A 21,724-nucleotide genomic window follows, 5' to 3' on the forward strand; every position below is an offset into this window, starting at 1 on the left:
GACTACAGCTGGGTCTGCGGAGAGACCGGGTCCGGCCCTTTCCACAGCTCAGAGACCAGCATGTTGTGGAAAAGCAAACAGGCCAGGACAGTGCTCTTTGGACCTTTTGCAACTCTCCCTAAGCCAGGGCCTCCTATAAATGGAGAGCTTGCCCGTGGCCAGGCAATCCCATCTGTGCCTGCTGCAGAGCCACTACCCACCCCAGTACCATCGCGGAGAAGCCCACGGAGCCAGCAGCAGGGCCAGGCCTTGGCCAGGCCGCAGCCAGGAGCCACCACACCCACGGTCAGCCATGGGTCAGCAGTGGCCCTGGCCGCCGCCGCCGCCGCTGCTGCTGCTGCTGCTGCTGCTGCTGGACACCAGCGTCTGGGCTCGTGAGTCAGGGTGGAGGCCAGGGTGGGGGCACAGAACAGGAGCTACGCCAGAGAGCGGACACTTGTTCCAGAGGGGCGGCTAGAGTGGCTTGACAGGGGGATGTTGGAAGGAAGCACCACTAGACTGGGGTGGAGCAAGCCAGCACTAGAAGGCGGGTCCTCCAGGATCAAGGTTGGGGAGGAACATGGAGGTGTTAAGGACTGGCTCTAGGAGGTCCTAAAATGATTACGGATCCAAGAAGAATCCAGACAGAGCCTGGAACCCAGTGGAAGGACGCGGAAATGCCAACTCATCTGTCTTCTTTCATTACAGAAGAAGAAGTGCTAGAAAATGTCGGCCTGAGCTGTTCAAGTAAGGCACCGCCCACTCCCGACGCTGCCCCCTGGCCTGTCCCTCCTTCACTCTATCATGCTCTGCTCTCAAAGGAGCGGGCACTGTGCTGACACCAGGAAGCAAGTATTTTAAGCCTCTGACCACCCAAGCGGCCCTACCCCAAAGAATTGCAGCCTTATCTACCTGCCCTCTGTCCTGTCCCAATTCTTGACGGGGGGGGGGGGGGGGTTGGATTAGGGAAGGGACTGTCATGAGCACTTTGAAGAGGCATTTCTGTCCTGCTTATCGTGACTAATCATTGATTCAGAGTGTGCGGGAATGAAGAAATGCTGACTTTAACCTCTGTGCAGCGCTCCAGACCCCTCCACCTCCAGTATTTACCCTTTAGTATTTACCTAGGGTACCAGCCTTGTACCCAGTGTTCTCGGGACAATGCCAAGGCTGGCCTATCCTTTCGTGGGGCAGCATTGCCATCTGGTGTTCACATCTTAGCACTACAGCTGGGCTTCTGACCCAGATATTTTTCTCAACTTGGTCACAATATCCTTCTGGAGCACCAACAGAATCCTCTAGCAATTTCTTCTTGGGGGCGTCTTAAATTCAACTAAACACCTCTAACGCTTGACTATCTCTGCCTCAGAATAATGGCGGGATGATAACATTTTCAATCTTAGAAAATACTAGAGCTAGCAGCTCTTGGTTTTCAAAGGATTTATGTATAGAATTTTGGACCCCCCCATTTGATGTTTGATACTCTTGTCCCTGTACCTCAGATGATATATTCAAAAGATTCCGAGTAATTTAAACCTCGGCTTCAATAAAACATAATAGAGTTAAGAGGAAATTAAGTATAATGCAAAGTCAATCACAAATAACTTGAGTTCAATTACCATTTTTATAATCTATGCCATTGTCCCAGAATTAGCTTTCCTTGGGAGTGCTCTTTTGGCTGCATGGCTGACTTTTTCTCCTCACTGTAGAAGATGCAGCTAGATTCAAGCACCTCCGGAAGTACGCCTATGACTATGAGGCTGAAAGTTCCAGTGGAGTCCACGGGACTGCAGACTCAAGAAGTGCCACCAAGATCCACTGCAAGGTATGGCTGATAGGGCCCAGAGGAACCACGAATTCCAAGCTATTCAGGGAAACAAACAAGAACATCCCCAATCGCCCATACTGGACCTTCTAGAAGGTTCCAGAATATGCTAGAATTGCTGTAACTTCAAACTGCCGGGACTCTCTCAGGCTGAAAGTCAGCTACAAGTTGTCTGACACAGTAAGGTTTTTCAGGCAAATGTATTATTCCCCAATTGTCTTCCAAGTCAGAGGACATGGTCTAGATGGTTAGCAGTATAGACTTGTAGATCTGAACATGAAATGGAAGTGAGCTAAGGAATGTTGGCATCTCAAGAAGTACTGAAATATGCAGTATGATCTAAAACAATTTTTTTTACAAACAATTGGAAAATGAAAAAGGTTTAAAGATTTAATTTGTTCTAGAACTCATTTACTATTTTGAGACTGGCTATACTTTGGTTGGTGTTCGTGTAGAGCATATCGGAGGACTACTATGAGAACTGTGTGGAGAAGAGAAGTTGGGCTGAGCTCCACGGGGCTGGTCTGTGCTTTTCATAGTAGGCATACACCACACATGGCCCCTTAAATTAAATAAAATTAAAGTTTCAATTCTTTAAAATATTTTTTATTTATTTAATTGAGAGAGAGAGAGAGAAAGAAAGAATGGGTGTGCCAGGGCCTCCAGCCACTTCAAAGGAATTCCAGATGCATGCATCATTTTGTGCATCTGGCTTAACATGGGTCCAGGGGAATTGAACCTGGGTCCTTCGGCTTAGCAGGCAAGTGTCTAACTGCTAAGCCATCTCTCCAGCCCAAAATTTCAATTTTTTTTTTTTTAATTTGAGGGTGACTGGCAGAGAAAGAAGGAGAGAGAGAGAGAGAGAAATTGAGAGAGAATGGGAACGCTAGGGCCTCCAGCCACTGCAAACGAACTCCAGATGCAAACGCCCCCTTGTGCATCTGGCTAATGTGGGTCCTGGGGAATTGAGCCTCGAACCGGGGTCCTTAGGCTTCACAAGCAAGCACTTAACCGCTAAGCCATCTCTCCAGCCCCAAAATTTCAATTCTTAATCTCACCCATTTTTCAGTCATCCATTAGCCACCCATGGCATCTCTACTACTGCCTCATGAGTGCAAATACCAAGCATTTGCTCCATGACAGAATGTTCTATAAGCAGAGGGCAACCAGGGAGCAGTTTAAACATGAACTAAAAGCTCCCAAAAAGCCCTAGTGTATATACACAGACACTCAGGAGGATAGTAAGGAATCATTTGCTGCTGACAAGATGAGTTCCTATTTCTGCTTTCTATTTTTCTCCTTAACCTCTCACTTCAGTATGCATTTCTTCTACTCAAGCACTCAAAAATCTTAATTTGTTTTGGTTTTACTTCTCTGCGTGTGTGCAATGTGATAAAATGTGTGTGGTAGGGAGGGGTTGCACCCTATACTCTTGCCTGCAGAGAGGACACTCAAGTGTTCCACACCATCAGTCTTCTCGCTGATCTTGTTTTGAGCCACAGTCTCTTTACTGGTTCTCCATGATTCTCAAGTCACTGCTCCCTTGTAGAATGGAGGTTACAGGCATATGTGGCCATACCACATTGCGTACATGGGATCTGGTTATCCAAACTCTGGTGGTCTCGGGACCCCTCAGGCGTTTATGTTTGCACAGAAAACACAACTGCTGAGCCATCTCTCCACTTTCAGAAATAAAAGGAGTTAATTTGGAATCAGTGAATATTCCCCCTCCAACACAGAAGGGCAAACATAAAATACTTGTTCATGTAAGAAAAAGAGAAGTCCATAAACTGGACAATGCCTAGCTATTAGGTAAGGACATATGTGGCACTTTTAGAGCATGTGATATTGTGGAGCAGACCTCCATGTTCCTAACAACATTTCTGGTTAGATAGTAAGCCATAAGACCATGACCTGTTCCTGGCGAAGAACCTCAGTGTGCAGCCAACCTCTGTTCTCAGGTCGAGCTGGAGGTTCCCCAACTCTGCAGCTTTATCCTGAGGACTAGCCAGTGTACCCTGAAAGAGGTATATGGCTTCAACCCTGAAGGCAAGGCCTTAATGAAGAAGACCAAGAACTCTGAGGAGTTTGCAGCAGCCATGTCCAGGTAAGGTGTGAGCGCATGCTTTTAAATATCTGAATTCTAGGCATCCATCCCTGTATATATTGTACATGTGCATATGTATGTTGAGGTCTGAGTCTGTGCTCATATCAGACCTGCCTCTGAGTGCTACCGTTTGTGTTCAGTATCTATAGGTCAAGGTCCTATGGAGTCTTCACAACTATCAAAAGGAGGGAAGTTCTAATTACCCTCCCCTAGTTAATGTTCCTCCATTATCATGTAAATTGCTCTTCTGAAAGATTGCCTAGTTTTGAACTCTTTTGAGACAATGATACTGAAAAAGTTTGTTTAAAAAGTGAGACTTTGTTTAAAGAACTACATCAGGGGCTGAAGAGGTAGCTTAGCAGCTAAGGAACTTGTCTGCAAGGCCAAAGGACCAGGTTCAATACCCCAGGAACCAAGTAAGCCAGATGCACAAGGTGACACGTCTGGAGTTTGCACTGGCTGGAAGCCCTAGTACACCTATTCTCTTCCCCTCTCTTTCTCTTTCTCTCTCTCCATCCCTCTCTATCAAATAAGTAAAATACAAAAAAATTAAATACAAAAAAATAATTAAATCAGGTTGGTGCTTAGGTGTCTTCAACATGGGCCAGACAGCACTTGATGCTGTGGTCACACATGAGGGTGTATGTCTGCTCAGTGCAGGGCACAGAACATGCAGGACTATAGCAGTCATTCACAGAAGGCTAATACTATTGTTTACAACTAGCATCTCTTGCCATACATCAATGTCTGAGCTGCAAGTCATTGAATATTCTCAACATCATCCCTGCTTTGCTCCTAACTGTAGTTTAGGGGTGCCTACATGTGTGTAAACACAGGTAGTTGTGGGGTTGTCAATTTAGTAATATGGAGAAACTGTCCCTGCAGATCCTTAGGTTTGTTAAATGTTAGAACCTAGTCTTTTCTCTGTGAAATAGGAATGGATATTTTTCTTCCATCAAAACACCTGAGCTTATCTGAGACTCAGATATACATGAGAGAAGAAGCATGGTGGCAAGAGGGACTAGCAGTTACTAATTGGTCCTTACTCTTCTCCAAAGACAAGGGATTCCTACTCTTGACCTCAAGGACTCTTTAGGCCTATATTGGCCTGTCTGACATTGTGAGAGATGCAGAATTGTGTGCTACATGCCTGATCTTCTTAACTAGAGCAAGTGCAGCCAGGCTTTGGCAGCCCAGCCTATCCTCAACAGCACCAAGGTGGACCTGGATATATGTCATACCCTGAGACCATATAAAATGGTTACATCTCTGACAAATGCATCAAGAGAAGCTCAAATTCACTAGTATTCAGGAAATGCAAATAAATATTATAAGAAAATCATTCTCACCTTATACCTCTCAAGCTGTAAAACTTTAAGGCACCTGTTGTTGGCAGGCCAGGGAAGAAATGTACATTCTCATGCACTGCTGGTAGAAATGCAAGCCATAGGCCAATATCTGTTCTAATTTCTAAAATATTTATACTTTTGACATGGCAGCTGCAATCTCTGGGACTCTAACCCAGGGAAATAAGAGTAGGAATGTGTAGGCATATATGTGTAAGGGAATTTATTTCCATATCATTTGTATGACCCCAAAAGCAGTCTAGAAAGAAAGAAATCAAATACCATAAAATAGGGCTATATTTAAAAACTATATGTAACCAAAGAATGAAATGTTACAGAACTTGTATTAAAGAATCTATCAAAGGCCTGGAGGGATGGCTGAGCACTTAAGGTATTCACCTGTAATGCCAAAGGACCCAGCTTCAATTCCCCAGGACCCACATAAGCCCAAGCACAAGGTGGCACATGCATCTAGACTTCATTTGCAGCAGCTGAAGGCCCTGGTGTGGTGCCCATTCCATCCCTCCCTCCCTCCCCCCTCCTTCTTTCTGTCTCCCTCTCTCAAATAAACATAAAAATACATTTTTTTCTCAATTTTTATTAACTTTTTCCATGATTATAAAAAGTATCCCATGGGAATACCCTTCCCCCCCCCCGCTTTCCCCTTTGAAATTCTATTCTCCATCATATCCCCTCCCCATCTCAATCATTCTACTTACATGTATATAATACCAACCTATTACGAACCCTCCTCCCTTCCTTTCTCTTCTCTTTATATCTCCTTTTTAATTTACTGGCCTCTGCTACTGAGTTTTTTCCTTTTTAAAATCTACTGCCACAAAGCAAAATGATTCAAGAATCTCATAGAGTATAATTAAGTGAGAAAAGAGACAAAAAAGTGCCATTTTTATAAAACAATGACAAAATGTGTGTCTGTTTGCACCCACACAGATCTATATACAATTATATGGACATGGAAATACTATGAAATCCACAAAAACAGTGTCCATACTAGCAGTAAATATAGGAGATAGGTGGGAGAAGGGGGACAAAGAAGGATGGATGAACCAAGCAAAAAAGGCAAAAATATAAAAAGAAAGCCAAACTGACCTCTGTTTGTCAGCCTTTTGGAAGATATATGTTGTGGGTGGTGGTGTTGTATTTTCTTAAAAAATTATGTCCAAAGAAGAACAGTTGAGTGGAAGATGCCTGTCACGCCACTGCCCTGCAGGCTCATGATGGAGTAGGTGCCTTTCTGTGACCATGTACACTCCTCTCTGGGGCAGATATGAGCTCAAGCTGGCCATTCCTGAAGGGAAGCAAGTTGTCCTCTACCCAGAGAAGGATGAGCCTACACACATCCTGAACATCAAGAGGGGCATCATCTCTACCCTCCTGGTTCCCCTGGAGACAGAAGAGGCCGAACAAGTGTCGTTTCTGGTGAGAACTCAGAAAACTGATGATAGACACCCTTTAAACTCCTCTGTGCACACACACCATGGTTAAGGTACATCTTGTTAGCTTAGCTACACAGTCGGTGAAAGAAGAACCTTGCGTTGGTGGGAATTACCAGTGACCATGGTTCTTTGTCTCCAGGGCTCCTGATGGACATCTTAACAGGTTGATGGTATGGGGTCTAATTTTAAAGAAGTTATTGGGGATTCTAACTCCACCTGCTTTTGCTTGATTTCTGTTATCTTGTTCTTACACATTATAATACCTGTGTGTATGGACTGAAAAGACTGAAATACATTGCCAGCCAATTTTAAGAATTTCAAATTTCAGCCACAGAGAAAATTCAGTGTCCTTCAGATACACAGGGGCAGTGAGTGGTTCCTGTGTTCTGAGCTCTCTACTCCACCATGAGAACACACAGATGTGTCTGTCCTGCCTGGGCCTCTCCTCACAACCATCTCACAGTGCTTTGCTCCCCCAATGCTAGCTGTCCACAAACAGAAATTCCACCCTGCCTGAGAGCAAAGAAATCCCCTCCCATGTCCATATTTCTTCCACCTCTGCCCCCATGCCTCTTCTATTTCATAGCCCCTCCTAAGCACTGGAAGGTGTTTTCCCACACTGAATTACCTGATTGTATTACCTGCTTCTACAGGACACAGTGTATGGAAACTGCTCCACTCGCCTTACTGTGCAGACAAGGAAGGGAAGTGTGGCAACACAAATATCCATGGAGAGAGACCTGCAGGAGTGTGATGGTTTCCAGCCCATCAGCACGACTGTCAGCCCCCTTGCCCTCATCAAAGGCCTGGTGAGTCTCGTGCCATGTTGCCATGAACTGAGCATCATCCTCCTTCAGAAAATTCTGGGATGTTATTTCCAGCTAGGGGGGACCTCAGAGAAGAGCCTTTCTAGCTTTTTCTTTACATAAACAAAAGTAGGATACTGATCACCAGACATTGGATGGACTGTCAAGGCTAATGGTGCCAGGATTAGACTTGGGTTCCCGACACCCAGTCCACAGTTTGGTTCTACCTGCTGTCCTTCTGTCATGGCATCAATCTGCTTGTCCATCCCTGAGAAGACATAGTTACCTACTTTTCTTTCCCATATAAGAGTTGATTGTCCAAAGTATCTGTTCTCTGAAGAAGTCTCAAGACCTACGTCCTCTCCTCTCCCTCAGCCCATAAAGTGGCATAACCAATTGTGCCCAAGCTTTCTGTTCTTATACTCCAAGTAGTGCATGACCAAAGCCAGACCCTTTGGCTACTGCCCAGGCCACCTTCTCAGTATTAACCACCTCTACTGCTACCTGGGGTCCTATAGATCTATTATCTGGCATTCCTGGTCCCTGTAACATCTTCCAGGACAGGAATCACAAGGTCTCCTCAGTAAACATACGCAACTAAGCAGTGCCTGTAATCCCTGCCAATGTTTCTGGCCATTGTCTCTGAGGCTAAAAAGAGAAGATCTGATGCCTGTGAGGGCCACAGTCAAAGCCAAGGCACTGGCTTAGTGACTTCCTGTGTGCCTGCCATATGCTCCGTTATGCTTTGGGTAGCACTGGGGAAGGAGAGAGAGAGAGGAAGGGAAGGAAAGAAGAAAAAAGGGAAGAAATGAAGCTAATTAACAATGGATGGTTTTGTCCCCTAGTGATGTTGTCACAGTTAGCTTCTCATTGCTGGGACAAAACACCTAACCAGAAACAGCTCCTGGGAGTAAAGGGTTCATTTTAAAGTTATAATTGTGAAGGGAAGCGTCATTATGGAGCAGAAAAGCAGCCAGTTAAAACTGCAGAGAAAGAATAGCAAGCACAAGCTGATTCTAAATACACAATAGACTCAAGGTCCACTGCCAGTGACACACCTTCTCCAGCAGGGATCCACCAGTGGGGCACTATGTAGGAAGCTTGATCACAAACACTTAATGATATAGGGGACATTTATATCCAAACTACCACAGATTTTTTGGGTGGCTAATGCAGCAAGGTTGACATGCCTGCCAATAAGAAAGAATATAGTTTAGATGACAAATAATAAAGTGATCAGCACAGCAAGCAGTCCTAGGCCCAGCCAAGAAGGAAAAGCATCCTTCGTCTAGCTCATGGGGCACAGTTATGGTGGACGTGGCCCACAAGTCTAAAAAATGCAAAGAATGTGTGAGTGGAAGGTGTCAGGTGTATTTATGTGTGGGAGGTATTATAGGATGCAGAGTTCTATGCTGTGTGGGATGGAATCTCCACTGAAGGGGAATGTGGAGTAGGAAGTATATACAGCCTCTAGGAGGATGACTTGTGTCCCTTTAATGCCAAATATGGAGTTCCCTTCCTTACCAAGTTGATCATCTAGTGTTAGAGAGCTTCTGCCCCTGCTTTCCTGAAGGTAACTACTTGTGCCAGAACACTGAGCCTCAAACTGAAGGGACTGATCCAAATGCTTTCCTCTGATCCCATGCACAGGTCCGCCCCTTGTCAACTCTGATCAGCAGCAGCCAATCCTGCCAATACACTCTGGATTCCAAGAGGAGGCACGTGTCAGAAGCCAGCTGCCAGGAGCAACACCTGTTCCTGCCTTTCTCCTATAAGTAGGTCACCTACTGCTCCCCTGATTCATTATTTTAGGGGTTGATGGGAACTGAACGCCTCTTGTGCCTGGGAGGGCTATGGAGAGACACAGGCAGATCTCTTCTCTGCCTCCCTTTTAAGATAATTTTGCAGAAAGTTTTCAGGCCTGTAAAACAATATAAGACTGGCAAAAGATACTTTAGACCTGATTGAAAGGGTTTCACAAGGTTGGGAGATGGCTCAGTAGATAAAGTACTACTGTACAAGCATGGAGATATGAGTTTGGACCTCCAGCAGTCACATAAAAGCCAGGCATGATGTTGCATGCCTTTAATTCCAACTCTGAGAAGGTGGAGAAAGGAAATTCCTGAGTCTCACTGGCTAGCTAGTCCATCTAAATCAGTGAGGTCTAAGTTCAGTGAGAAACCATGTATCAAAAAATAAGAGTAATAGAGGCAGACACTCAGTGACGACCTATGGCCTCACACACAAGTGCATTAGCACCCACACATAAACCTGTGCCCACACACACACAGACACACACACACAGACCACATACACAAGTAAATAAAAGGAAGGACATACAAAGGGTTTTGAATCTTGGATGGAGATTTGTATATCCTAATTTATTTTGAAAGCTGGAAATCAACTAATATTAGATATTAGGATATAGATAACTGTTATGTCCTTGGTACTGTGCTATGCATGTTGCAAAATAATTTTAAGGCACAAGTTAGTTCCAGCCCTCTGGGCATTCTAGACTGGTGTATAGTATAAGATGCATTTGTCTTTCTGATGGAAGGAAAAATAAAGGATATGAGCAGGAGGAGGCAGGCACTTTACTAGTGGGGCAGGATAGCTGGATTTCACCATGATTGGAAAGGTGGGGAGGATGTGGGCAGTGAGGATGAGAAAGTTTCTCCATAAAGAAAATAGTATACTCTTGGGGCATGGTCATCCATAATAGAGTGTACCTCCTTTCTTGCCAGGAATAAGTATGGCATGATGACACAAGTTACCCAGACACTGAAACTTGAAGACATGCCAAAGATCAATAGCCGCTTCTTTAGCGAAGGTAAGACTTTAATGTGCACATACATCCAGTCATGGCTTAGCCCTTGACTGGGCTCATGACCAGAGAGTAAATGGACTCTGGTGTTCTGGCTCGTGAGAGCTGTTGCTAATGAGAAAGCCCATAAGAATGCCAAAAGTCTGTGGTACAAAGGGAAGGGAGACATCTCCAAAGCTGCCTGGGATTGTAGCTGTAGGAAACCGGAACCCTAAGCTGAATACGGCACCTCTGGTAACACTGACAGTCTCATATAAGTATTGTAAAGCTTGGGGCCGTCCTGGATGAAGTGGAGCATGTGGGAAAAGACCTTCAGGGCTGTTCCAAGTAGTAACCAAAGATATTGGTCTCTAGAGCTAAAAGGAACTTTCAGGAAATCTAGTCTGACCCAAGCCCTGCATTGTGATGGGTTGAAGTCTGTCTAAACTCTGACTTGTGCAATACTTCAGTTTGCTTTGTTGGAAGAGCCTGTATGGTCACATGGTGGAGGCATAGGCTGACACACAGTGAGGCTTTAGAGATGTTGTCTAGACCACAGAATCTCAGAAATGGTGCACAATGAGCACCCAGGTCTAACAAAAGCCAAGCCAGCCCACTGTATCACATGTCCATGTTGGCTCTCAGCTGCCTCCTTGGCATAGACTAATGGGATCGCAAGAGTCTTCCCACTCCATCAGTTGTTAATAGATCCAGCTGGATGAATTTATCATGAGGACTACTGAGTCCAACGCCAGCTATTGTCATGCAGCAACCGAGCCTCCTCACAATTCTTTACAGCATAAAGTAATCTGATACAAGATTTTCCTAAGCCTGGAGTCAACTCTAGGTTGACCTCATAATCCTGGATAGTTCTTGGATAAGAACTCTCAAAGTAATTTGCTTACTTTTGGATCTTACTTCCCTTCTCTTTAAGTTGTGGAATACAACTCCTTTAACACATCTCACCTTCCAGGTGCTAAGCAGGTGGGTCTGGCCTTTGAGAGCACTAAGTCTTCATCCCCACCAAAGCAAGCTGAAGCTGTTGTGAAGACCCTCCAAGAGTTGAAAAAACTGTTCACCTCTGAGCAAAATGCCCAGAGAGGAAATCTCTTCAATAAATTGGTTACTGAGCTGAGAGGCCTCAGCGATGAGGCAGTTGCATCCCTCTTGCCTCAGATGATCCAGATATCCAGGTAGGTCTTTCATGGTCACACCTTGAATTCTCAAATGACTTCTGGAAGCTGTAGTGCTTTTGAACTTCGGTCAAACTTAAGACTCTCAGGACCTTTTATATCACCTCGTTTAAAGACTTAGTCAGTCAGTGTTAGCTAGATGGAGAAATATCAGCTCAGATGCTTAGAGTTTCATGGATGAGACACACATTGCACTCAAGACCACCATGCATTTCTTCTGTGTTACAACAGGAGGGAAGTAGTTCCCACATTTGATTGCTATCTTCTAATTCCTAATTTTATTTTGACTCTGAAAATTTTGAGAGAAAAAGAATTCTGGGCCCCATTTGAGCTCCAATGATACTGGTGAGAGAATTCAAGCAATCATAGTGTGGCTTCTCCACACTTTGGAAACTGACTGTAAGTTCTGTGAAGCTCACAGAAGGGACTGGGGCCAGGAATGGACCATACTAGTGTTGACCAGGAATGTTCTGCATCCTGGCCAAAGAACAGCGATAGCAGTCCTCTTTTGGCTTTGCATCTGTGGGTCCTTCTTCAGGTTTCCCTGGATGGCACATCTGCACTGGAAACATCCCTAGGGAAGGTATCATGTTTCCTGGCCTTTGAGCTATACTTTGAAAGGTGGCCAGAGCACAGTAGTGGATAGGGCTATAAGTACACTGGCAGGGGGTGTGCCCTGGGCTGCCTTGAAGGAACTCTACATAACTCTGCGCACTTCTCTTCTCAGCCCCATCACGTTGCAAGCTTTGGTTCAGTGTGGACAGCCCCAGTGTTACACTCACATCCTCCAGTGGCTGAAAAATGAGAGAGCTCACCCACTTCTGATTGATGTTGTCACCTACCTGGTGGCCATGATCCCAAATCCATCAGTGCAGAGGCTACGTGAGATCTTTAACACAGCCAAGGAGCAGCAAAGCCGAGCCACCCTGTATGCACTGAGCCATGTGGTCAACAAGTGAGTGTCCATTCTGTCTGGCTCTGCTGGTAGCAGAGCAAACCCCATATCTCTGCTTTCACATAGTACCTTCCCCTACCTCTAAAGCCGGGTACTTAATCCTATTTTCTGCTGCTCATTTTGAGAGAAAAACTTGAAATAAGAATCAGCAAATGTAAGTTTAGATTTTAAGAGATGCTGAGCTATGATTGCTGATTACTACTACTATTTTACTTATTTTGTAGCTATTATGAGATGAACTATACAATGAACACAGACCTGCAGGGTATTGCTGCATACCTGTTGGAACAGATTAACAATGAGTGCATGGGAGAGGAAGATCACATCTACTTGATTCTGAGGGTACTTTTAGGCTATTGTTTAATGTACATCATTTCAGAAATACTTTCATAGATACACCTTACCTTTCTACACTGTCATGAATTTTCATTTCATTTCTGTGGTGCAGGTCATTGGAAATGTGGGCAGAACCATGGAGAAAGTAATGCCAGCACTCAAGTCTTCGGTATTGAATTGTATCAAAAGTACAAAGCCATCACTGCTGATTCAGAAAGCTGCTCTCCAGGCCCTGAGGAAGATGGAACTTGACAATGAGGTAAAGTCACAGCAGAGCTCTGAAAGTGAGAGTTTATGCTGGTCAACAGGGTTTGGGGAGCATGAAGAGAATTGGGTTATGAATCTCAGCATTCTGTTACTGTCTTATAATTTCAAGTTTAAACAAGTCCATTGACTTGACAACTTAGTAGTATATGAGCATGAAAGACCTACTCCACCTTGTTACTTCTTTATCATATAGAGCCTGAGATTTTTGCTACATATACTCAATGATCACTATGTCACTATGTTCATCTTGGGAAAACCAAACTAGAATAATGAGTTTAGTTCTAGTTTGTGTGATAAAAACTTCACAGAGTGCTAAAAACTGTCCTGCTTATTAGCCCCAAAGTTTTACTATCTCTGGAGAGATGGAAACCTTTATCCTCACATTGAAATAATTTATATTACAACAATTTCTAAATTTCAGTTAGTGGAAAAGCCACAAACAAGTCACAACTTAGTCATAATCTGTGTATTTTAATGTAATTGAACCTTACCTTGAGCTGGTTTCTCTGGAGTACACGAGCAAGAAGCCAGTACCAAAATTTTCAGCCCTACTAGGAAGAAATTAGATCGTCATATAGAAAAGAGCTAACTTCATGCCAGAGTTGGCCATGTATGTTGTGTCCTGACTAAAGGAGAGTGACTGAGATCTCCTCTTTTGGCTATAGGTTCGAGGGCTTCTACTTGAGACTTTTGTGGATGCCTCTTCTCCAGTGGAGAAGAGACTGGCTGCCTATCTCTTACTGATAAAGGGGCGTTCCTCATCAGATATTAACAAAATTGTCCAACTTCTCCCAGGGGAGCAGAATGAACAAGTGAAAAACTTTGTGGCATCTCATATTGCCAACATCTTGAACTCAGAAGAACTATATATGGAAGAGTAAGTAAAAGTAACTTTGTGCCATGAGGGACTGGACTAGAATTCCACACCCTGCTCTGGTGCAGCACTGCCTACCCTGAGGGAGAATGTTTTCTTTCAGAGCAAACACTTGTGTAAATAATGTGTAGCAAACTGGGCCAAAACCCTAGGGCCAATGAAACCACCATGTCTTCGTTGCAATTAGAAAGCCGTGTCTACTTAGGACATGAGAGACAATGAACTAGTAGCATGGGATCTTGTCTCAAAGAATATTTTTTTCCTTTTCATCTAGTCTGAAAAATTTAGTGAAAGAAGCTCTGAAGGAATCTCAACTTCCAACCATCATGGACTTTAGAAAATTTTCCCGGAACTATCACTTTTCCAAATCTGTTTATCTTCCAACGTTTGACCCAGTATCAGCCAAAATTGAAGGGAATCTTATATTTGATCCAAACAATTATCTTCCCATAGAAAGCATGCTGAAAACAACCCTCTCTGTCTTTGGATTTGCTTCAACTGACCTATTCGAGGTATGTGGGAGACTTGGTATCTCTTGACCATTGTCCACAATCCCATCTTGTTCCACTAGGGGTCATCTGAAGCACGACTCCTTAGAAAAACAGAAACGAAGATATCTGAGAAACCCTTCAGCCCCAAACCCAAGAAAATGCATGAAGCTAGCTATTCATTAAGCTAAATGCAAGAGTCATATCTGCCTTAAACCCCATATCTACTCCCAACTCTGAGTCCTCAGTTTAATTATTTATTCCCAGCTGCCTCTTCTAGAAAAAAATGAGTTCCTCCTTTCAAAATTCTACTGAGACTTTAAACTATTTTTGCAAAGTGCTAAGCTCAGCCCTTTCCCTGGAGTGTTCGTTAGATGCTTGTTTAATTAAATAGATATAAAAGGGACTAAGAGGAACTATGATACAACCAAAAATCTAATAGCATATTCTTGCCTGATCTTCTTTTTCTTAGATTGGCTTAGAAGGAAAAGGCTTTGAGCCAACAATGGAAGCTCTTTTTGGGAAGCATGGATTTTTCCCAGACAGTGTTAACAAGGCCCTCTATTGGGTCAATGGTAAAGTCCCTGATCACGTCTCACAGGTGTTGGTGGATCATTTTGGCTATACCCAAGATGATAAACATGAACAGGTATGCACTTGCTGAGTATCTTCTCTAGGAAAGCTTTGGGTCTCAGTGTCTCAGAACATTCATAGCTAAGCTTGGAGGACATGGAGTTCCCCCTAACTGAAATGACCACTGTGGCTATGCACTAGCCAGGTCTGTGAGGGTAAGAGCTGGTGTTCTCAATGGTTAAGAGCCTCTTGGAAATTCTTTGTGCCCAAGAACCAGATCTGTTTGAAGTGCCCTAGGAAAGATGATTGAGAGTATGAGCTGTCTTTCAGCTGTATAACATCAGTACTTAAAGACAAAATGGAATAAGGTATGGAAAATGATGCACATGCTGTTTAACATTAGTTTTGATTGTTACATAAGCAGAGAAAATTGTGTTTTAAATTCATATTTTTATTATTACTAACTTGTGCTCTCATTTATATCAGTGTACTAGCTCATGGAACCACAGATCTGCTTTAATGCTGGCAGTGAGCTAGCAGAAAATAGGTTGCATAAAGTGGAGCAGCTGCTGTTGAAATATTTTTCTACCTAAAGTGTGGTCTGGTGATCCGGCACCATATGAGAGTGTATGAAAGTGTGTTCATAATGCTGGTTCTCAGGCCTACCCAGAACCTACTGAATCAGACTGCATTTCCACACCTAGTGACCTTGTATGCACGTTTGAGGTTAAGAAATAGGGTCACATTTTTCTTCCAAATGCTCACTGATTTCCTCATCTACATATTCTCATTTCTGGCCTCCACTTGAAGATGAGCCATTGACCCTGTTAACCTCTTTTCTTTCTCAGTGCCTGTACAACAGTTTATAGAACTCTTCCTATCTAAGACTGTGTCTAGAGCAAATGTTTTTCAAAATTTTGTCTAAGTTACATAACAGTTACTTGTTTACAAGAGATCCCAACACTTGGACTGGAGAAGTTAAAGAAGGCTAAGCATGGGAAGGAAGCAGAAAGCCTTCTATCTTGAGGAGTTAGGAATCAGGCATCTCAGAGAACAGGGTTGCCCCTTAGTATACTTGCATTTTCTCTAAGATCAGCTTGGAAAGCATGGCTATCTGGAACAAGAGCTCAGGGGTTTTTGGTCTCTGTTTAGAAGAAATACCTTTCAAGAAAAGGTAAAGGAGCCTGGTTTTGGTGTCTTCCCTATAACCCTAAGATGAGGGCTGGTGTTTTGGTACATCACAGCTACAATAGAGGGACCCATCACAGGAATCTGTGTTGGAAAGAACTGCTATCTCACTGGATATTTTGTCACTAAAATCCCAGGACATGGTAAATGGAATCATGCCCATTGTGGACAAGTTGATTAAAGATTTAAAATCCAATGAAATCCCAGAAGCCAGAGCCTACCTACACATCTTGGGAGAAGAGCTTGGCTTTGTCAAGCTCCAAGACCTCCAATTTTTGGGAAGGATGCTGATGAATGGTGTGCACACACTGCGGGGAATCCCCCAAATGGTAAGTTACTCAGGACCCATCTGGAGGCCAAAGATTAGCCAGATTCTACATAGATCTCCTATACCCCACGATTCAATATTGTAACCACACAAACTAGAGGAGCTGTTGTACTGCCTTAAAGGCAAAGGTTTACCTTGAATTTCAGTTAAGATGATTCTTGGTGTACAAAATCTTGGTAGCATTAGGAAATGATGCTATTCATAATGTCACTTCTATCTTTCAAGAGCATTAGTCTGTTCTTTCAGCAAACAGTGTCAGGTATCTTCCTCTACCTGTACTGAGGCTCCTTTTAATATTGTAATGAAAACATGATTATGACAGAAGGCATTTGCCAAAATATCATCCACTTTCCACATGTGTGTTTTATTTTTATTATTAACTTATTTATAAAAGAGAAAATATATTCCCTGTGATTAGATAAGTAATCATATTGACTTTAAGAAACATGGTCTCAGGGACAGAGGTGTAATTCAGTGTAATTGCCAAACATGTACAAGCCCTGGGTTCCATCCCCAGCACTGCAAAAAGAAATAAGACAAAGCAAACAGATCTCAAGATCTTTTACAAAAAATATTATTAAAAACAAGAACCAATGTATATTAACATGGACATCATTTCAATAGCTCTTTGTGTTCAAAACATTGATTTTACCACAATATACTTCTTGTAAACTCTCATATGCAATGAGATATTTTGAAAATAGAATTAAGTAATGCCATAATACCATACACAATGCTTAATATTCACAAAGCTCTGGAAGCTGAGAAGGTGGATCAACAGATAAAGGTGCTTGCTTGCAAAGCATGTTCACCTGGGCTTAACTCCCCAGCACCCACATAAAGCCAGATGCAAAAGTAGCACATGTGTCTAGCATTCATTTGTGGTAAGAGACACTGACATGCACTCACAGGCACACAGAAATCCACACACAGATAAATAGTTCTTTTAATCCATAAAGTTCTGGGCTGTGACAGTATTTCTGAGTCCACTGTTTAAAATAATATGGCATTCGAGCCAGAGCAACATTTGATATCTCAATACATTGAAACCAGCAATTAGTAACCAATATTTATCAAACTATTCAGCAAATCAAAATGTACCGTTTCCTCCTTTCTGAAAGCAGAAGAGTCTTTGCCTGATTTTCAGGTCACATTTAACAAAACTCAGCTATACAAGGCTTACTTTAAATTGGTCTCTCTTACTGAATTTGCAGATTGGAGAGGCCATAAGGGAAGGTTCAAAGAATGACTTGTTTCTTCACTACATCTTCATGGACAATGCCTTTGATCTCCCCACTGGAATGGGATTACAACTGCAAGTGACCTCATCTGGAGTCATCACTCCCGGAACCAAGGCTGGAGTAAAACTAGAATTAGCCAATGTGAGGAGATTCTGCTTGACCACAAATAAATCAATGGCTGGGTTTCTTCTCCCCCAGAATGGGTTTATTGTACACATGCTTCAAATGTGTTTCTAGTTCAAGACAAAGGGAATCACGGTTACAATCCCCTCGTTAGTGTTTGTGAAAATCTTGAGATCCCACTAGCATGCATGCCTTCACCATCACTTTAGGTGTCATGGTAAAAGGAGAGCTCACTGTTCTCTCAATAAATGGGAGTTTCTACCTGGTATTTATCCAGTTTTGCTTAAAATTAGTTTGGGTACCTCCTAGTCCTGGGCAGTGCAGGCTGACTCTGGACACCTCAGATTTTCTTCCTGCAAATACAATATAATGTTTCCTGAGGTGTGAGGTAAGAGATAATTTGCCCAAGAGTGGGAAAGGGAGGTTCAGTCTATCAGCGGGTGGGCTCATAAAATTGATCAGGTTATTTTCTGACTCACAGATGCAGGCTGAACTGGTGGTGAAGCCGTCTATGTCCGTGGAGTTTGTAACCAACATGGGCACTGTCATGCCAGACTTCGCTAGGAGCGGTGTCCAAATGAATACCAACTTTTTCCATGAGACAGGCCTGGAGGCCCGTGTGGCCCTGAAAGCTGGGCAGCTGAAGATCATCACCCCTTCTCCAAAGAGGCCAGTGAAGCTGTTCAGTGGCAGGTAATTCTGTCAGCCAGGTCTTCTGGACCTGTTAGGAAGAAAGTTGAGGACGGATTTGCAGGAATTAACCAGGCTACCTAAGTAATTGAGGTGTTCAAGCTCCAGGGAAATAGCAGGGAAAGAAGAAGGGATGGTTCTAGATTACCTATTATTTTACTCACTTTTAGAGACATGAAGAGAATTCATTCTGGCCTTTTCAAACACAATTTGTTTTTGCTGATTCCCATCCCCAGTTCCTATCCTCACTTTCCACTCTCCAACTCCTTTCCCCACATGCATTTCATAAGAATCTTTTTGCCCTTCCCTGAGATGTAGGTCTTGTAATATCTGTAAGTATGTATATTTAGGGGGTAATGTGAATTAAACCTATAAAGGCAGAATTTTAACCAAAAGTGAATAAAAAGAGATAAGCTGGATTATTTTTATTTTAAAAATAATTTGTAGGATATGTAAAGAAAAGTATAGCTTTTCAAAGTATGAGGAGTAAAGTTGTAACTTGAATGTAAAAAGTATTTGTATGTATTTACTTGAGAGACAGAGACAAAGAGGCAGACTGAGAGATAAAGAGTGGTTATGGGCATGCCAGGGCCTCCTGCCACTGTAAACAAATTCCAGACACATGCACTACTTTATACATCTGGCTTTACCATCAAGATTTGCAAGCAAGCATCTCTAACTGTTAAGCCATCTCTACCACCTCAAGGATTTTAACATAGCCTAGACCTGGACACACTAAATAATTACCCTTTCTTCCATTTTCCACATTTTACAAAATTTTACTAACTAAATTGAGACTAGGGCGTGAACATGGAGAAATGTGACTGGAAATGGAGAATGAACAGTAAACAATGAGAGAGAGTGCCCAGACAGGCAGAAAAAGGCCTGAGGCCGCATGGGGTCATAGAAGCAAAGAGCAGGGTGTTCAGACACACCCTCAGTAGATGACTGCTAGCACTGGGGCTCCACACACAAGCAAAGCCTGGCTTAGGACACCACAGGGAACGAAGAGATGATACTGGCGAGGACCTTAATCTTCCAATGAAGAAATAAGAACATTGTTGGGGGACTGGAGACATGGCTTAGCAGTTAAAGGCACTTGTTTGCAAAGTCTGATGGGCTGTGTTCAATTCCCTAGTACCCATATAAAACCCAAAGTACTGCATGCATCTGGAGTTTGTTTGCAGAGGCAAGAGGCCCAGGAAGCCCCATTCTCTCTCTCTTTCTCTCTCTCACACCTTACAAATTAATAAAAATAATATTTTAAGAACACTCTTGAACCTTACTTTACTTTGTAATTCATAAATTACATATGGGAGGAGAATAGTATGACTTTCAGAGGTAAGTCGCAGATATCTTTTTTTGTTTAATTATTTATTTATTTATTTGAGAGCGACAGACACAGAGAGAAGGACAGATAGAGGGAGAGAGAGAGAATGGGCGCGCCAGGGCTTCCAGCCTCTGCAAACGAACTCCAGACGCGTGCGCCCCCTTGTGCATCTGGCTAACGTGGGACCTGGGGAACCAAGCCTCGAACCGGGGTCCTTAGGCTTCACAGGCAAGCGCTTAACTGCTAAGCCATCTCCTCCAGCCCAAGTCGCAGATATCTTAATATTAGCATAAATTAAACGATACTACTGAATCATTCTGAGAGACCAAGAACAATAAATTTTAAGTTCACTGGGTGGCTTGAGAAGTAGGAAGGGGATTAGAGATACAGCTGGATAAATTTTTAGGAACAAAAGGGACCCAGTGCTTAATTACTAGCATCTCCAGCCCTGTTTCCACTGCAAAAATGAAAATCCTAGGCCTACTTCTGTGGGGATTAAAGATGGCCCACATAAATAATCCATACAATGTATGAAACATAAGAGTTCCTGTGATTGTTAGAAATATTGCTACTTTTCCTAACTATAAAGTTTTCTCAGTAAATCAAATAAATTGAGGTGGGTATAATTTGATGGACAGAGGACAATAGAGAAGAGGCTAGGGGTGCATGTGCATGGTGAGAATCAGCAATGTGTATTTCAATTCCTGACACAAAGAAAACTCAGCTTCTCCATTCTCCACCAGCAACACACTGCATTTGATCTCAACCACCAAAACGGAAGTGATCCCGCCTCTGACTGAGAACAGGCAGTCCTGGTCAGCTTGCAAGCCTTTGTTCACAGGCATGAACTACTGTACTACAGGGGCTTACTCCAATGCCAGCTCCACAGAAACTGCCTCCTACTACCCACTGACTGGAGACACCAGGTGGGAGATGCTAAGTGACCACCCAGCCCCTACCCATCTTCTACAGTATGGCCACTAGGCAGGGTGCTCAAAGCCTTCACCATGCTTAAGAGCTCATCTCCATGACCCATTCTCACTGCTTGTTCTCAGCACTGCTGGCACAATAAGCCAACTCCTTTTCAATTCATCCAAAACCCTGAGGGGGTCCCAGAAACTGCCCTTGCCAGGGGGTCATGCAGAGAGTGAGGGGGATGGGATGATGAAGGAAAAGGACAGTGTTAAAATATGGAGTGTGTTTTCATCACATATGAAGCTGAATTGTCTGGGGTTGTCACTATGACTGAAAGCTCTAACAGTATGCGAATTTAGGTATGAACTGGAGCTGAAACCTACAGGAGAAGTGGAGCAGTATTCTGCCAGCGCGACCTACCAACTCCAGAGGGAGGAACGAGGTCTGGTGGACACACTGAAGTTCCTAGTTCAGGCAGAAGGTGAGGATCTTAAAAGATGCTACCCTACCTCTTCCTCAGTCTCACAAGGAGAACCTCTTTATTACAATGTAGTTAACAAATATTCACTAAGCTCCTAATAAGTATCAGGTCTCTTGTTAGGGCTGAGACTAGGGTGCAAATACTGGAGATGAAGCCTTCACCATTCTGGAAATCATAGAAAATAATCAGACAAGTAAGTATTCAGATGTCAGGCCAGTGGTGAGGAAATAGCAAAGAATATAGATGGGTCTAAGGTAGGGAGGACTGAGAGAGTAGGGGAGGCAGTAAAAGAAGAATAAGGGAAATTTTCACTGGTAAAGTGAGAGAAAGAGAGCTGGGTAGGCAAACTAAGGAGATAAGACATGAACAAAGAGTTATAGCCCAAGGGTCTAGTGTGTACCAAGGCCCTGAGGCTGACA

General features: G+C 43.3%; 1 protein-coding gene across 1 annotated transcript in view; it reads left to right on the plus strand.

Moving 5' to 3' along the window:
- Positions 1–334: 334 nt before the first annotated feature.
- Apob (apolipoprotein B) overlaps positions 335–21,724 on the plus strand; it is a gene marked incomplete at its 5' end in the record, with an annotated part of 38,848 nt that continues 17,458 nt past the window's right edge. The window contains 20 exons of the mRNA XM_004663762.2: positions 335–374; positions 688–726; positions 1,689–1,804; positions 3,766–3,911; positions 6,544–6,697; positions 7,368–7,523; positions 9,171–9,295; positions 10,265–10,350; positions 11,297–11,516; positions 12,244–12,471; positions 12,696–12,813; positions 12,920–13,066; positions 13,740–13,951; positions 14,223–14,460; positions 14,909–15,085; positions 16,335–16,526; positions 17,740–17,907; positions 18,371–18,582; positions 20,653–20,835; positions 21,184–21,305. Coding sequence (XP_004663819.2) covers positions 335–374; positions 688–726; positions 1,689–1,804; positions 3,766–3,911; positions 6,544–6,697; positions 7,368–7,523; positions 9,171–9,295; positions 10,265–10,350; positions 11,297–11,516; positions 12,244–12,471; positions 12,696–12,813; positions 12,920–13,066; positions 13,740–13,951; positions 14,223–14,460; positions 14,909–15,085; positions 16,335–16,526; positions 17,740–17,907; positions 18,371–18,582; positions 20,653–20,835; positions 21,184–21,305 — 3,079 coding nt within the window. The remainder of the gene's footprint in view (positions 375–687; positions 727–1,688; positions 1,805–3,765; positions 3,912–6,543; positions 6,698–7,367; positions 7,524–9,170; positions 9,296–10,264; positions 10,351–11,296; positions 11,517–12,243; positions 12,472–12,695; positions 12,814–12,919; positions 13,067–13,739; positions 13,952–14,222; positions 14,461–14,908; positions 15,086–16,334; positions 16,527–17,739; positions 17,908–18,370; positions 18,583–20,652; positions 20,836–21,183; positions 21,306–21,724) is intronic.

This window comes from Jaculus jaculus, chromosome 5 (assembly GCF_020740685.1).
Source record: "Jaculus jaculus isolate mJacJac1 chromosome 5, mJacJac1.mat.Y.cur, whole genome shotgun sequence".
NCBI lineage: Eukaryota > Metazoa > Chordata > Mammalia > Rodentia > Dipodidae > Jaculus > Jaculus jaculus.